At 47.1% G+C, this 19,162-nt stretch overlaps 1 protein-coding gene across 1 annotated transcript in view; it reads left to right on the forward strand.

Annotated features, from left to right (window-relative positions):
- The first annotated feature begins 8,984 nt into the window (after window positions 1–8,984).
- RHOBTB3 (Rho related BTB domain containing 3) overlaps window positions 8,985–19,162 on the forward strand; it is a 124,939-nt gene continuing 114,761 nt past the window's right edge. The window contains exon 1 of the mRNA XM_075584271.1: window positions 8,985–9,237. Within this exon, the coding sequence (XP_075440386.1) occupies window positions 9,236–9,237 (2 nt within the window). The 5' untranslated portion in view covers window positions 8,985–9,235. The remainder of the gene's footprint in view (window positions 9,238–19,162) is intronic.

Raw genomic sequence — 19,162 nt, forward strand, 5'->3', positions numbered from 1 at the left:
ACACACCCTGACTGACGCACGCACACACCCTGAGTGACGCACGCACAGACCCTGACTGACGCACGCACACACCCTGACTGACGCACGCACACACACCCTGACTGGCGCACGCACACAAACCCTGACTGGCGCACGCACACAAACCCTGACTGGCGCACGCACACAAACCCTGACAGCCGCACGTACACACACTGACAGCCGCACGCACACACACCCTGACTGACGCACGCACACACTCTGACTGACGCACGCACACACCCTGACTGACGCACGCACACACTGACTGACTGACGCACGCACACACACACACTGACTGATTGACGCACTGACTGACACACACACATACATACTGACGCACGCACACAACCCCTCACAGCCGCATGCACACAACCCCTCACAGCCACACGCACACACACACAGACTGACGCGCGCACACACACACACACACACACACTCCCACTGACTGCTGCACACACACCCACTGACTGCTGCACACACACACACTGACTGCTGCGCACACACACACACACACACACTGACACACACACACTGACACAAACAAACACACACACTGACACACACACACACACACACACACACACTGACTGACACACACAAACACTGACTGACACACACACACACACACACACACAGACTGACGCGCGCGCACACACACACAATGAATGGTACACACACACACATACACTGACACACACATACTGACACCGACACCGACACACACACACACACACACACACACACACTGACACACACACACACACACACACACTGACACACACACACACACTGACTGACGCGCGCACACACACACACACACACACACACACACACACACACACACACACACACACACACACACACACACACACACACTGACTGACACACACACACACTGACTGACACACACACACTTACTGACGCGCGTGCGCGCACACACCCACACCCACACACTGACTGAATGACTGACTGACTGCCGCACACACACACTGACTGACTGAGGCACACACACACGCACACACTGACTGTGTGTGTGTGTGCATCAGTCAGTCTGTGTGTTTGTGTTTCTGCGTCAGACTCACTGACGCGCGCGCACACACACTGACTGACTGACGCACACACAATGACTGACGCACACACACTGCATGAAGCTGTAAAGGAGGGAGGGGGGGAACTGGATTGATGTGAATGGGGGACAAACAGAGAGAGAGGGAGGGGTGAGGAGAGAGAGAGGAGCGGGAATATTACATCCCGGGCAACGCCGGGTCTCTCAGCTAGTATAAAATAAACGTAAAGAGAGGGTGCATACCATTCAATGATGGATACAAAAAAAGGAACAACAGGACAGTCACTCTTATACTCCCAGAAAGTGAATATATATATCATTTACGTGAATCACTATCCGTATTTGAAGTGTGTGTATATAAATATATATATACATACAAATGAGCATACAGTAATATTTCCATTTGCTATTTGCCTTGCTATGGAGGGTTTTTGTCACTTTTTTACTCACATAACGTCACATATACATACATATATAATATATATAATATATATATATATATATATATATATATATGCAGTGGAAGTGTAGTGTGTATTTACCTACACACTCACTCCACATTTCAGTAACATACATATACATCTAAATAATATTCACATATACACGTTTGCTATAAATGGAATTATTACAATTTTACATTATATACACGTGCAATGAATGGAATAAACACTGTAATAAGTTTGAAATCGCCTATCCGAGCTGCTATGCATGGCTGATCCCTTTTCTCCAGCTTCCTTGAATGTGCTATGAGGAAGATCATGTGACCAGATGCTAGTGCACGTTTAGAGAGAGGGAGGGCAGTGCTGACAAAGGGGTGTGCCTGGGTTTGTGACAGGCCATGAAGGGGCAATGCCTTAGCAAATGCTTGTTAAAATAGAATACAAGAAAATTGGTCTTTCAAAGTTGTTTTTTTAAAAACAGAAAATGCTAAAAGTATTATTTCTTACTACAGAACTGATTTATTAAAAAAAACACACATGCAGGATATAGACTGAACTGCAGCTTTAAAGTGATGGTGTTTGAAATGTTTAGTCTCACTAATGGAAAAATAAACCGCAGAAGGTTGAGGACTGAGTGCCTCTTGTGTGTGTATGTACATGTTTGTCCACCGTTTCTATAAATTAAACCCTAGAAGACTGTGTAGCGAATAGCCTGGGAAAATGGCAGCGCTACACAAAGGGAGTCGTTTGCCACACTACACACACACATAATAGTAATAAACAATAACTCTTTACCAGCAGGGTCCCACCAGATACACATGCATAATACAGTACAGCAACGGAATAACACAATCCCTTCCTCCTATCCCAGGGAGCAATTACACCCCTAAGGGTCCTGGTTGCACCCTCTCCCTTGGGCACCCAAGAATGCAAGGTGTGTGTATATATGTGCGTTTGCGCATGTTTATGTGCGCATGTATACGTGTGTGCATGTTTATGTGTACGTGTGTGCATGTTTATGTGTGCGTGTGCGCATGTTTGTGTGCGTGTGCGCATGTATGTGTGCGTGAGCGCATGTATGTGTGTATGTGTGCGTGTGCGCATGTATACGTGTGTGCATGTATGTGTGCGTGTGCACGTGTATGTGTGGGCGTGCGCATGTATATGCGTGCGTGTGCATATATATCTATATCATACAAACACTCACAAAGGGGGTAAGCGCGGCCCTCCTACCCCAGCCGCCAAAGCTCCCTTACCCCCTCGCCGCTCCCTTCCCCCCCCCGCCCGCTCCCTTACCCCCCCGCCCGCTCCCTTACCCCCCCCGCCCGCTCCCTTACCCCCCCGGCCGCCAACTCCCCAGCCGCTGGGGGGCCAAGCAGCCTCGGATCTGCGCCAGTCCCACTCTCCACCACCTCTCACTCCCGGTGTGTGTGTGTGTGTGTGTGTGTGTGTGTGTGTGTGTGTGTGTGTGTGTGTGTGTGTGTGTGTGTGTGTGTGTGTGTGTGTGTGTGTGTGTGTGTGTGTGTGGACATTTTACTCCTGCCAACAATTTGTGCCTCACTTTCACCCCACCCCCCCCTACCCCTGTCCTTCACCCCCCCTACCCCTGCCCTTCTCCCCCCCTACCCTTGCCCTTCACACCCCCTGCCCTTCACCCCCCCTACCCCTGCCCTTGACCCCCCCTACCCCTGCCCTTCACCCCCCTCTACCCCTGCCCTTCACCCCCCCTACTACCCCTGCTCTTCACCCCCCCTAACCCTGACCTTCACCCACCCCTACCCTTCACCCACCCCTACCCCTGCCCTTCACCCCCCCTACCCCTGCCCTTCACCCCCCCCACGCCTGCCCTTTGACTGACGCACGCACACACCCTGACTGACGCACTCACACACCCTGACGCACGCACACACCCTGACTGACGCACGCACACACCCTGAGTGACGCACGCACAGACCCTGACTGACGCACGCACACACCCTGACTGACGCACGCACACACACCCTGACTGGCGCACGCACACAAACCCTGACTGGCGCACGCACACAAACCCTGACTGGCGCACGCACACAAACCCTGACAGCCGCACGTACACACACTGACAGCCGCACGCACACACACCCTGACTGACGCACGCACACACTCTGACTGACGCACGCACACACCCTGACTGACGCACGCACACACTGACTGACTGACGCACGCACACACACACACTGACTGATTGACGCACTGACTGACACACACACATACATACTGACGCACGCACACAACCCCTCACAGCCGCATGCACACAACCCCTCACAGCCACACGCACACACACACAGACTGACGCGCGCACACACACACACACACACACACACACACACCCACTGACTGCTGCACACACACCCACTGACTGCTGCACACACACACACTGACTGCTGCGCACACACACACACACACACACTGACACACACACACTGACACAAACAAACACACACACTGACACACACACACACACACACACACACTGACTGACACACACAAACACTGACTGACACACACACACACACACACACACAGACTGACGCGCGCGCACACACACACAATGAATGGTACACACACACACATACACTGACACACACATACTGACACCGACACACACACACACACACACACACACACACACACTGACACACACACACACACACACACACACTGACACACACACACACTGACTGACGCGCGCACACACACACACACACACACACACACACACTGACTGACACACACACACACTGACTGACACACACACACTTACTGACGCGCGTGCGCGCACACACCCACACCCACACACTGACTGAATGACTGACTGACTGCCGCACACACACACTGACTGACTGAGGCACACACACACGCACACACTGACTGTGTGTGTGTGTGCATCAGTCAGTCTGTGTGTTTGTGTTTCTGCGTCAGACTCACTGACGCGCGCGCACACACACTGACTGACTGACGCACACACAATGACTGACGCACACACACTGCATGAAGCTGTAAAGGAGGGAGGGGGGGAACTGGATTGATGTGAATGGGGGACAAACAGAGAGAGAGGGAGGGGTGAGGAGAGAGAGAGGAGCGGGAATATTACATCCCGGGCAACGCCGGGTCTCTCAGCTAGTATAAAATAAACGTAAAGAGAGGGTGCATACCATTCAATGATGGATACAAAAAAAGGAACAACAGGACAGTCACTCTTATACTCCCAGAAAGTGAATATATATATCATTTACGTGAATCACTATCCGTATTTGAAGTGTGTGTATATAAATATATATATTCATACAAATGAGCATACAGTAATATTTCCATTTGCTATTTGCCTTGCTATGGAGGGTTTTTGTCACTTTTTTACTCACATAAAGTCACATATACATACATATATAATATATATAATATATATATATATATATATATATATATATGCAGTGGAAGTGTAGTGTGTATTTACCTACACACTCACTCCACATTTCAGTAACATACATATACATCTAAATAATATTCACATATACACGTTTGCTATAAATGGAATTATTACAATTTTACATTATATACACGTGCAATGAATGGAATAAACACTGTAATAAGTTTGAAATCGCCTATCCGAGCTGCTATGCATGGCTGATCCCTTTTCTCCAGCTTCCTTGAATGTGCTATGAGGAAGATCATGTGACCAGATGCTAGTGCACGTTTAGAGAGAGGGAGGGCAGTGCTGACAAAGGGGTGTGCCTGGGTTTGTGACAGGCCATGAAGGGGCAATGCCTTAGCAAATGCTTGTTAAAATAGAATACAAGAAAATTGGTCTTTCAAAGTTGTTTTTTTAAAAACAGAAAATGCTAAAAGTATTATTTCTTACTACAGAACTGATTTATTAAAAAAAAACACACATGCAGGATATAGACTGAACTGCAGCTTTAAAGTGATGGTGTTTGAAATGTTTAGTCTCACTAATGGAAAAATAAACCGCAGAAGGTTGAGGACTGAGTGCCTCTTGTGTGTGTATGTACATGTTTGTCCACCGTTTCTTTAAATTAAACCCTAGAAGACTGTGTAGCGAATAGCCTGGGAAAATGGCAGCGCTACACAAAGGGAGTCGTTTGCCACACTACACACACACATAATAGTAATAAACAATAACTCTTTACCAGCAGGGTCCCACCAGATACACATGCATAATACAGTACAGCAACGGAATAACACAATCCCTTCCTCCTATCCCAGGGAGCAATTACACCCCTAAGGGTCCTGGTTGCACCCTCTCCCTTGGGCACCCGAGAATGCAAGGTGTCCGTCAAGGCAATCCCAAATGTGTGTGTGTGATGGCAGCGCTACCCTCCCTTTGTGTATTGGTGGTGCAAGTGGGTACCTTCCTGGTTACACCGATATAACCAGGGAATCCTTCTCAGGCGATCCGTGATCCCACGATACATGGCCTCCCAACAATATCCCTTCCCAGCAGCCGAGCGGTTGCACCTCCAGGCCTGGGGAATCCACCCCTGCAATTTGTCCTGCTCCACTGGCGATCGCTAACAGGCAAGTTCCTGACATATGGCTGTCCTTACAATTTTCCGCTACGGTGGCTCAGGGAACTAACTCAGGCCTCAGAGCTAATATATGTCACATGTATATATGTCATATGCCAAAATTTAAAAATGATATGGCAAGTCACTTTATCTCCCTGTGTCTCTGCAGATAGGACGATTTCAAGCCTAAATAATAATAATTCTCTCCCTCCCTCTCCAGGTATGGGTCGGGTGCTAGGTCCATAAAGATAAGTAGTGTATACTTTACCACCACCAATGATGGTAAAAATAAAGACAGCACTCAGCAGTAAGATCCAAAACAACTGTATTCAGCAGTAAGTCACACAAGTCCTGGGACTTGGACTTGTGTGACTTATTGCTGAATATAGGTGTTTTGGACCTTACTGCCGAGTGCTGTCTTTATTTTTACCATCATTGCTGGTGGTAAAGTATAATATATAACAGTATATATACAGTTGTGTGAAAAAGAAAGTACACCATCTTTGAATTCTATGGTTTTACATATCAGGACATAATAACAATAATATGTTCCTTAGCAGGTCTTAAAATTAGGTAAATAAAACCTCAGATGAACAACAACACATGACATATTACACCGTGTCATGATTTATTTAACAAAAATAAAGCCAAAATGGTGAAGCCATCTGAAGATAGGCAGGTGTAGAAATATTTTATGTGATTTAAGAAACTTGGTATGTTTAATGTCTGTTAAATGTTCAGTCGCAGGCATCAAAAACACATAGGTTGTAAACTCTATGGGACAGGGACTGGAGAAAAGAGCTATATGAAATAATGTCGTTATTATACATGTGATGCACTATAGGTTTGCCAGGCGGCTTCTCCAAAAATACTGGACACAATGGTGAAAGATGCCACACACACCTCTCTGCTCCATGCTGTTTCCTCCTCTCCATGGCCCCAACCCCAGGCTCCTGACACCTCCTCCAGATTGGCTGCATTACTCAGCAGCAAATCAGGATGGAGGAAGCTGCCCAGCCCCTTAGCAACAGCCCTGCTCTGGGAAATCCTGCTGCCAAGCCGGTCAGGTCACTATGTCCAGAGAGATAATACCAGACACATGTATGTTCATTACTGGACACCTGGCAACCCTACGGCACATTTTTGGAAGGTCTAATACTTTTTAGAACTGACATTTTGACACAACACAAATAAAAAAAAAAAAATATATATATATATATATATATATATATATATGTATAAACCAACCTCACACTGATGATACCCATCAAGGTGGAAACATGTCTGTGAGTGGTCTGTACTTGCTTTGCTAGTCCCATGCTGTGTTTAAAAGCTGTGTGAACAGTGATACATCAGTTTAAATGGGCTCCATGTGAATAGATATTCCAGGCAAAAGGTGACACATTGTGTCTCATTTGCATGTCATTTCCCAGAATCCCTTGCTACACTGGTAGCACTTTATGCGAGGTGATAATGGTTGAAAGGCAGGGTTACAGACCTGTCTAAGACATGTGAATGTGCTCATAAGAGATATTCTTTATTGGCTATATGCTAACGGTGTCGCCTTTTTCACCCACCATAACTATATATATATATAAATATATATATATATACAGTGGTTGACAAATCACCAAAAAATCTACTTGCCACACAAAAAAATCTACTCGCCACCTAGTACCAAACGTGTGCTGCTTGGGCCAATATTTACTCGCCCGGGGGTTAAATCCACTCGCCCGGGGCGAGCAAATGTATAGGTTTGTCGAACACTGTATATATATATATATATAATCAAAAAATAAATAGATGATATCGTTCTGTGGCTAACGAAATGCTTTTATTTGTGCGAGCTTTCGAGATACACTGATCTCTTCTTCCGGCGATGTTACAATGAATGAAGCAAGCAAAAGGTATACTTAAAAACAGTGTCTATTGGAATGTTATCTGTGCTGGTCCTTCCCCCGGTGTGGATGTGTATTATGGCTAGAGGTGTCAAAAGGTTCCTGAAAGCAAGTGATGTAAGAGTGTGTGTGTATCTGTGTGAATATAAATGAATGGAGAGCCCACAGTAAGTATATATATATATATATATATATATATATATATGCGCAGTGGTTGACAAATCACCAAAAAATCTACTCGCCACCTAGAACCAAACGTGTGCTGCTTGGGCCAATATTTACTCGCCCGGGGGTTAAATCCACTCGCCCGGGGCGAGCAAATGTATAGGTTTGTCGAACACTGTATATATGTATATGTATGTGTATGTGCGTGTGTGTCCATCTGGGCTGCAAAAGTGGAACAAACAAAATCTGCACCATATGTATTAAAGGAATTAATCCCATTGTTCCCTATGGTAACTTTGCTTTGATAAACCTGGTGCCGTTTTTTCTCTCCACTTTTTCAGCCTTGTGATACATTGATCCACAGATTTGTTTTATTTGATAAATCTGATCCTGTTTTTCAGTTTCTTTACTACAAGAGGATAGTTGCTATTCAATGTCTGCTTGCCGCAAAACTGCTTTTATCCAAGAAAACAAGTCACTCTGGAAACAATGGGATTATTTTGTTAGGCGAATGAAGCCTGTGCTTGTTTTTACCCCAAGTATTTGCAAACATGTGGACCTTGATAAATACAAATAAATACAACCCTAGGCTAGAGATTTAGTTATGGAAGTCTCCCAGCGGCAAGACTGGGGACAAAAAAAGCAACACCAGATTTATCAATGATGCATTATTTATTTTTTAGAGCAATAAAAACCTTTTTGTTTCCTAAATCAGTTTTTTTTTTTTAACATCGATTTGACAGCATGGAGACTTTGCTAAATGCTGCTGCCTAGAGAGTGTTTACAACAAGCAGTAGCATCCCACATGCAGCTGTCCCACCCTAGGCAGGCGGTGTCTGACTCCCGGACTCTATGGCAGCTGCTGCTGTGCTTGCTGCTGCTCTTCGCTCATGACGTCTGGGAGGGCAGCGGCCACAGCCCGGGCTAGCTTAGATTGTGCTGCACCGAACGTTAACCCACAGCGGTCCCGTGTGCTGTGCGTGCACCTGCAGTAACTCACCCCTATTCCAAACAGTGAGGACTGGTGGTGAGGGGGAGAGATGAGACCAGCTGAAGCCGATTGAAGGCACCGAGATTTAACAAGCAATGTAGGTGGATCGTTTGGGATGGGGAGGGCAATGAGCAGACGGGAGCTGCAGGCATTGGGGACGCTCTCATGGTGCAGTTCATGCCAGTGCAGTCATCATCTTTCCTTTATGGGTGGTGGACTAGACAAGATCAGTTACTATAAGCAATTGCTTGGATCATTAACTTGTCCAAAGGGGTGGGTATTACACATTTTTCTTTTCTGGTGTTAATTTGATTCTCTATTTACTAATCTAAAAATGTGCAGTGGGATCAAGGTTGCTTATAAGTGTAGCACCCATGTGTAGGAGGGGAAAGCATAGAAAGGGACCTGAATTGATATCTTTATTAGGGCTCCCTTTTGACTTGCATCACCTCTGCTTTTCACCTATGTATAAGAGGCAGGGGTGATCAGTTTTGTAATTATTCAATGGTGCATTTTTAACACCAATGCAATAACCCCTTCCTGTGCCAGCATCACATTGTAGTGTATGGGGGAAGCATCAATGGGAGTTAGTGTATGGGGGAAGCATCAATGGGAGTTATGTCAGCATTTTCTTAGTGAAACTGGGGCAAAAAAACGGCATCAAATAAATGATCCAGTTGAAAACAATAGGACTCCTTTCCCTTCAAATATCTGGGGGTGATCTATCTAGGCACATTTGGAGCGAAATAGATCCGAACCACAGCACTTTCAACTTGTGCCTCTTTGAGTCAATGTGTCAAGTCCTTTGCTGCAAAGTTTGCATCAGCTTGTGATTCTGGGAGTGGCAATGGGGAGTACTGTAGTCAGGGAGAGTTATTTTATTTTTTATATGTTTTCATGCAAATACAATTAAAAAAAAAGTTGTTTCTCAGAGAAGTAGAGTTTTTTAAAGGCTAGTATAACCGGTGTGTCACTTAATATTTTTTATATATATTATTTACACTAAACACAAACCTTAAAGTCTGAAGTGGCATAAAGTTTTGTGGCTGAGAATTTGCATCGCATGTAGGAAACTTTTTGACATTAACGCAAGTGGAATCCACCAACACACACTTCTACTTGCTCTTTCTTTCTTTTACTTTCGGGGTGTTTTTGCCACTTGTCAATCGGCTTGTTATGTGAGGTGCAGCATTAGAAAAAAGGGAGAATGTTACATTTTGTTAATATATAATGAAACACCGTGCTGCGTCAATAAAATTATCATTGATGCATAGCACAGAGTTAGAAGTGCTTTAAATTGCTAACAATCTAAACTGAGTTTTAGGATTAACACCAGGTTCTATTATTTTTATTTATTTTGCCGCATACAGTAGTTGTATTTTGTTCACTGTGTTATGCTTCTCCCATCTGTTTGGGCCAATATACAATGGGGTCAGAGGAGACTTAGAAGGTAATTCTCAATCGTGTCCAAAGCGTCCAATCGCAGAAAAACCCCATTGACATGAATGGCGGTTTTCTGTGTGATTGGCTGCTTTGTACAGCATACATGTAGTCTCTCTAGTGCCTACTAGTAGTGTAAGGGGTTAATGACCTTAACAGGTTAACTGCCTGGGCTCACTGAAAGTAACGCCCCTCTCCATCATAAGATATAGAGTGACCTGGCAGAAAAGAGGCCACGCCCACTGTATGTTGGTGGCCAGTGATGTCACTATTGGGGTGTATTTAGCCAGTACGAAGGTTCTAGAACTAGGTTCTTCGGAGTGACAGTTGGAGGAGCCTCACTGTGATGAATGAAAATATATTTCTGGGTACACATATGTGTACTAAGATTGATCTTTCCTCATTTGTTGTTTTATAGTTGGGGAAAGTGCCCTACCCAAATAGCGTCCGTAGCAATGGCGAATCCATTTGTTCAGATATGAGGAGGCTTAAGCCCAAATGGGGTTCCCCAGATAGGAACTTTAGGGCATAGTTGGATCGACCCAATCGATCGGTCCATAGCTAACTCAGATCCAGTATACCCAGTGTCATGATAGAGAGGATTTGGCCCGGGATTAAAGGGGTTACACCCCATTTGGCCACCCAGTACTCTCACCTGGGAAGCAAGGGGTTAACTGGACTGAGGTCCAGTAATGTGTTTTTGCCTTGCTTCAGTATCCAAATGTTTATTCCCCTGTAGAAATGTATTGTGTTATCCTGGTGTTTGCACTCACACATACACTAGGGTTGGTGCGGGAGGGAAGGGGTTAATGTTAGTTTAGTGATTATAGCCCTTTGTTCCCTTTTCCAGCCTTTTCAGGCTCCATTTTGCAGCCTTCCAGAGGCCGCCATTGCAGCTCCATGCGTTCCAATGGCAGAAGTAGCGGTTTTGGACCTGTTTTCCAGCGACGACCAGCAGGTGGCGTCCGAGAGGAGGAGTGGCGGTTTCCCATTGTAAGTCAATGGGCTCATTGACTTCAATGGAGATTCCTCAACGCCGGCCTCGAGGAACAGGTTGGCAGCCATCCAAACCGCAGACCGCAAAAGCGGATACAATGTCTTTGAAAAGAGTTTAATCACTTTGGTCAAGTTCAAAGACAATTGGCGTGGGAATCTTAAGTTCTAGGGCCCCTGGGAATAAAATTCTTTTTGCCCCTAGCCCCTAGGGACCCCCACACACGACCCCCACCGGGTCCGGGAATGAGGGACCCCCGTAAAGGGTCAAGCGGAGAAGGAGGGTCGCACCATTGAATCTAATGGCGGCATGCGCCATGCATTGTCTATGGCGGCGCCGGCCATTGATTCCAATGGGGAAAAGCCGCGTGGCATAAAAACGACTAAGTGTAAAATGCTGAAAAATGTAAGTCCATATCTCCGGTTCTGGAATGACCAGAGGGATGGGATTTGGGTGGCATGTAGCCATTGTTCCGGCTTTAATGCGTGCCCCTTCCCAGCCCTCTCAGACCAACCAGATGGAGTGGGGACAAATGTAAAGATTTGTGGATTTTCTCATAGACTTCAATGGCGGCGGGTTCTCCATTGAAAGTCTATGGCGGGAAACTCCATTGACTACAACGGCGGATTTGCTCCATTGAAACCCATGGCGGCAGAGCCCGTTGTTTTCAATGGGGATTTAGTGAAAAGCTGAGATTTCTTTTTAGCGGAGATTTTTATAATAAAATATGAAACGGTTTATGTGGTATTTGTATAACTCCGGTTCCGAAGGTCGCAGCAGGCTGAAACTTGGACCCTATAGTAGAAAGGGGGGGGGTGATAGACAGCACTCTGACACAATGACTCAGCAAGGTTGCAGAGTGCACGGAACAGGAAGGGACCCTAATTCCCTTCAGAAGTACTAACAAACCAAGAGATAGTACCAGCACTCTCTGTCTCACAGCTATAGATATAGGCGAATACCAGATTCTGGCTTCCCTTGTAAGTGTGAAGACCGACACTTAAAAACACTCAGTCCCTTTGTTCCTGCCCTTAGCATAAACAATCAGGACAGTTAGCTTTTGATCACCGGGCTAGGCTAATTCCTCAGGATGCCCTTCCTGCCCTATTTAGCATAGCAGATGGAGTCTGCATTTTCAGAGCAGATCCAAAATCCCAGATACACTTTAATACCTACACATATTAAAATACCCGGTTCTGGTAGGTCCAGCGGGTCCAAACTTTCCAGACCTTAATGCCGGAAGTGGTACACTATAGGGTCCAAACAAACCAAGAGATAGTACCAGCACTCTCTGTCTCACAGCTATAGATATAGGCGAATACCAGTGTAGGGAATGAATAATTTAATAACACTAATAATAAACTGAAAATATAGCAACAATAGCCAATACGCCAATGCAAGAATCAATATCACCATAGAGAAAATCAAAAATTAAAGGGGGTAGAGGGGAAAGAAGGAGAAGGGGAAAAAAACATGAAAGAAAAGGAAAAAATCACAAAAATGGAAAAAGGAAAGCAAACTAGGGGGGCGACGTTTCGAGGGGTGACCTCTTCATCTGGCCCATTCCCCCTGGTCCCATAGGGTCCCAGAGGTACTTCCCTAAGCCTTCCCTCCCCACTGTCAAATAATCCCACACTCAGCTAATGAGCTGGGAGTCCCAAGCACTCGACAGGGCACCAGGAGCTGTTGATAGAGGGGTTGCTTATACTTGTTCACTGATTGACATCTGATATCTGCATATGTTCTGTGTCTTTTACAATATTCTTGCATTTACATTTATTGTTTGATATTTGATATCTGCTTATGTGATTTGCCCTCTTTAGACTAGATTTATATCATTAGCTGAGTGTGGGATTATTTGACAGTGGGGAGGGAAGGCTTAGGGAAGTACCTCTGGGACCCTTTGGGACCAGGGGGAATGGGCCAGATGAAGAGGTCACCCCTCGAAACGTCGCCCCCCTAGTTTGCTTTCCTTTTTCCATTTTTGTGATTTTTTCCTTTTCTTTCATGTTTTTTTCCCCTTCTCCTTCTTTCCCCTCTACCCCCTTTAATTTTTGATTTTCTCTATGGTGATATTGATTCTTGCATTGGCGTATTGGCTATTGTTGCTATATTTTCAGTTTATTATTAGTGTTATTAAATTATTCATTCCCTACACTGGTATTCGCCTATATCTATAGCTGTGAGACAGAGAGTGCTGGTACTATCTCTTGGTTTGTTTGGACCCTATAGTGTACCACTTCCGGCATTAAGGTCTGGAAAGTTTGGACCCGCTGGACCTACCAGAACCGGGTATTTTAATATGTGTAGGTATTAAAGTGTATCTGGGATTTTGGATCTGCTCTGAAAATGCAGACTCCATCTGCTATGCTAAATAGGGCAGGAAGGGCATCCTGAGGAATTAGCCTAGCCCGGTGATCAAAAGCTAACTGTCCTGATTGTTTATGCTAAGGGCAGGAACAAAGGGACTGAGTGTTTTTAAGTGTCGGTCTTCACACTTACAAGGGAAGCCAAAATCTCCTTCAAAGAGATTTTTCTAGCCAGCTCGGCGCCTTGGTTGTAAGAGAGGGGGTTGAAATGGTATTTAAACCAGAGTCAGCCCTTACTCAAATGTCTTCATGCATAGTCTTCATGATCTTCATGTATTGTCGTGATGTCTACATCTGAACCTGAATTATGGAAGAAATGGCCCATCCTGTATCCTGGTGGCTTTCTTGTCCAAACCTTTCAGTAAGTGTCATATTTTGTTTGTTATTTGTATATCTTGTTGTGTTCACCTTTTTCAAGGAATAAATTATATTTTATTATATCTAACCCTCGTTCAGTTCAACCCAGTGATATTTGGTGTGTATTATTAATAGCCTGTTACAAAGCTATCGTCACACCCAGAGGTGGCCGTCAGTGAACAGTACCGAGTATTGATCCAGAGGAAATAGAATATACCAAATAAGTATACATGGGAAGGATGTTGATCCAGGGATTAATTCGATTGCCAATTCTTGGAGTCAGGAAGGAATTAATTTTTCCCCTTAATGGGGTTTTTTGTTTGCCTTCCTCTGGATCAATAAGTATAGATATAGGATACAGTATCTGTTGTCTAAATTTAGCATAGGTTGAACTTGATGGACGGAAGTCTTTTTTCAACCTCATCTACTATGTAACTATGAATGTCGGTCAAAGCCTGCGAGGGGTTCACTTGTAAAGGGACGCTATACAGAAGAGGGACAATTCAGCTAACCCTGTATAGACTCCTCCCCATATGAAGCGTGTGATACACGCGAAACACGTGTCGGTTGTATAGGACTTCGCAGGAGTGACGTCACAGAGGGAGCTGCAGACGGCCATACCTTATTCTCTACATACAGACACGGCTTGTATACGGGCGGGTATTGCTACCTGGACGATTGTTTACCCAGCTGTTGGGTGTTTGGCCACTGCAGAGTTTCAGTTGGCTGTTGCACCTCCGTGTGCTGTGTTTATAATGTGTATAATGTGGTTAATCATGTGCTGGTGTCCCGGTCACAGCTAATAGCATCGGACGCGGAGACATCAGGAAGGGTGTATTACACTCGCTCCTTCACGGAGACACACTTCATCCACGGGGGGCTTTGAAGCTGTATACTAGTGCCCTATTGGGTTATACATCTTGAGGCCATCAGTTTCATATCATTATCCCTCCGTGTTTGTCCCTGTTTGTTACTAAAACAGCACTTCCACATACTATACATTTTCATAGATGGTATAGAGCAGGCCTGCACAACATACGGCCCGCGGGCCGCATGCGGCCCGCCCGGCCTCTCTGTGCGGCCCGCGATGAGATTTTAAAAAAAAACTTAAAAAAAAAACTTTAATTTTTTTTTTTTTTAAATAGCGGCGATTCCCCGCGGTCCCAGGGGTGATGTGAGGTGCATTGATGTGAGGTGCAGGAAGGGTGATGTGAGGTGCAGGAAGGGTGATGGGGGGGTGATTTGGAGGGGGGGGTGATTGGAGGGGCAGGGGGGGGGGGGTGATTGGAGGGGGCGGGGGGTGATTGGAGGGGCAGGGGGGGGGGTGATTGGAGGGGCAGGGGGGGGTGATTGGAGGGCAGGGGGGGTGGTGATTGGAGGGGTGGGGGGGGTGATTGGAGGGGCAGGGGGGTGATTGGAGGGGCAGGGGGGTGATTGGAGGGGCAGGGGGGGGTGATTGGAGGGGCAGGGGGGGGGTGATTGGAGGGGCAGGGGGGTGATTGGAGGGGCAGGGGGGGGGTGATTGGAGGGGCAGGGGGGGGGTGATTGGAGGGGCAGGGTGTGGGCATGATTGGAGGAGCAGTGTGGGGGTGATTGGAGGGGCAAGGGGGGGGATGATTGGAGGTGAAGGGGGGGGATGATTGGAGGTGAAGGGGGGGGTGATTGGAGGTGAAGTGTGGGGGTGATTGGAGGTGAAGTGGGGGGGTGATTGGAGGTGAAGTGGGGGGGGTGATTGGAGGTGAAGTGGGGGGGTGATTGGAGTTGCAGGGGGGGTGATTGGAGTTGCAGGGGGGTGATTGGAGTTGCAGGGGGGTGATAGGGGGTGATTGGAGTTGCAGGGGGGGTAATTGGAGTTGCAGGGGTGATTGGAGTTGCGGGGGGTGTGATTGGAGTTGCAGGGGGGTGATAGGGGGTGATTGGAGTTGCGGGGGGGGTGATTGGAGTTGCAGGGGGGTTATAGGGGGTGATTCCAGTTGCAGGGGGGGGGGGTGATTGGAGTTGCAGGGGGGTGATTGAGAGTTGCAGGGGGGGTGATAGGGGGTGATTGGGGTTGCAGGGGGGGGGTGATTGGAGTTGCAGGGGGGGTGATTGGAGTTGCAGGGGGGGTGATAGGGGTGATTAGAGTTGCAGGGGGGGGTGATTGGAGTTGCAGGGGGGGGTGATAGGGGGTGATTGGAGTTGCAGGGGGGTGATAGGGGGTGACAGGAGGTCATTGGAGGTGCAGGGGGGTCATTGGAGGTGCAGGGGGGGTCATTGGAGGGTGCAGGGAGGGTGGTTGGAGGTGCAGGGGAGGGTGGTTGGAGGTGCAGGGGAGGGTGGTTGGAGGTGCAGGGGAGGGTGGTTGGAGAGGTGCAGGAGAGGGTGGTTGGAGGTGCAGGGGGTATTGGAGGTGCAGGGGGATGATTGGAGGTGCAGGGGGATGATTGGAGGTGCAGGGGGGATGTGAATTGGAGGTGCAGGGGGGGAGAGTGGTGTGAGGTGCAGGGGGGGAGAGTGGTGTGAGGTGCAGGGGGGAGAGTGATGTAAGGTGCAGGGGGGGAGAGTGATGTGAGGTGCAGGGGGGGAGAGTGATGTGAGGTGCAGGGGGGGAGAAGGATGTGAGTGCAGGGGGGGTGGATGTGTGTGGTGGTGTGGCAGGGGGGTATTGGAGGTGCAGGGGGATGATTGGAGGTGCAGGGGGATGATTGAGTGCAGGGGGGATGATTGGAGGTGCAGGGGGGGAGAGTGTGTGAGGTGCAGGGGGGAGAGTGGTGTGAGGTGCAGGGGGGGAGAGTGATGTGAGGTGCAGGGGGGAGAGTGATGTGAGGTGCAGGGGGGAGAGAGTGATGTGAGGTGCAGGGGGGGCGAGAGTGATGTGAGGTGCAGGGGGAGAAGGATGTGAGGTGCAGGGGGGGTGGGATGTGTGTGGTGTGCAGGGGGTATTGTGTGTTTGATGTGGAGAGGGAGTATTATGTGTGTGGGTGAGGGGGAGAGATGGGGGTATGAGAGATAGATGGGGAGTATCGCAAAGGTTGATAGTGAGGGGTTCTGGGGGAGATATGAGATGATGATGAGAGGTGCTGGAGGAGAGATGATGATGATGATGATTTTACCCGTGCGGCCCCAATTTTTTTTTCCTTGGAGCAGTTCGGCCCTTCTCGCTGTACGATTGGGGAGGCCTGGTATAGAGCCTATACAGTCATTGATACTGTTACTATTCAGTATATGATATTACCATCATTCTATGTCTGCAGCCCTTGGAGGACCATAGTTGATATTAATTAATGTGCACTAATACTTGTACTAACTATGGGTTCCTCCAACTCCCTCAAGAGGACTATTCACCAATTTTTAAAACATTTTTGAGTGTCTAATATTTGGATGTATTAAAGTTTTTATTATTTTCATTTTAACCCTCTTATTCTGACCCATTATACCAAGTAGCGAATAATATAGGTCATTATGCCACATACCTAACGATACACTGTATTAGGCAATGAGTGCAACAATGGGGGCGCCTTTCTGACCCTACCTCTTGGGTCATCTTTCTCATGTGTTACTGTTATTTATTACCCTCTGCACCTGCTTTCTTTAGGACCTTTATCAAGGAGAGCAGTCTGATTCATCTATTTTTTGTACACATTTGTGTACTAAGATTGATCTGTCCCCATTTGTTGTTTTATAGTTGGGGAAAGTGCCCTACCCAAATAGCGTCCTTTGCCATGGCGAATCCATTTGTTCAGATACGAGGAGGCTTAAGCCCAAATGGGTTCCCCAGATAGGAACTTTAGGGCATAGTTGGATCGACCCAATCGATCGGTCCATAGCTAACTCAGATCCAGTATACCAGAGGTGGCCGTCAGTGAACAGTACCGAGTATTGATCCAGAGGAAATAGAATGTCGGCCAAAGGCCTGCAAGGGGTTCACTTGTAAAGGACGCTATACAGAAGAGGGACAATTCAGCTAACCCAAAGAGAAGCAAGCCTTAAGGTGAGAGTACCTACTGTAGGGAAGATACAAATAGTACAAACACTGTAAATATATCAGTACATGTGAATAGAGGGGTGTGTCTAAGTGTGAAGAGCATTATCAACGCATGTTAATAAAGCTGCTGTTTGTACTATACAAGTTCCTCATGCCCTACATTATTCCATCAGCATAGCTATGCCCAGCCTGCACAGATCCAGCATGCTGACAAGGTATAAGAGAGTGAGCAAAGCTGTGTACATAGCCAATTGATGTAAACCCCTAATGACTCGGGCAAGGAGGGTTACATACAGTTGAATTACTACTTTAGGCCTCGGACACGGTAGCATTGACAGCGCTCAGCAGCACTGACGCTCATGCTCAAGCAGGAGTTTTTTCTGTCCCTGCATGATCGTCAGCGTGCGCGCTTTTGTGCTGGGCGGGAGGCGGGGCTAGCGCGCAACGTCACGGCGCTGACGTCACGGACTGCCAATGGCAGTCACGTGACCGGCCCTCCGCTTCCCTCTGCGGGAAAACTTAAATTTCCCTGTCGCTGCATTTCCACACGCCTCCGTACGCCTGCGGAAGCGCCGACTAAAGCCGCGCTGATAGGGATAATGTTTCCCCTCAGCACAGCTCAGCGCGCCTCAGCACGGTCTTTTTGACCATGGGCCCTGGCCTGAGTAAGGCTGAGAATGGCTAGGTGGCTGACAGGTACAGTTGCACTGGACCACATAATCTAAAAGCATAAATAGATATTAAGTCTGGCCATTTTCCTACAGAATTATTGGGGTGAGGGTGTCCTTATAAATGTCTAAGTTGCAGCTAGACCATGTGTAGGGATTAATGTTTAAACTCCCCCCCCCCTTAGTCATTTGTACTTCAAAGTTGAACTGTATTCCAGGAATGTAAATGT

Source organism: Ascaphus truei, chromosome 1, assembly GCF_040206685.1.
Source record: "Ascaphus truei isolate aAscTru1 chromosome 1, aAscTru1.hap1, whole genome shotgun sequence".
In the NCBI taxonomy this organism is placed as follows: Eukaryota; Metazoa; Chordata; class Amphibia; order Anura; family Ascaphidae; genus Ascaphus; species Ascaphus truei.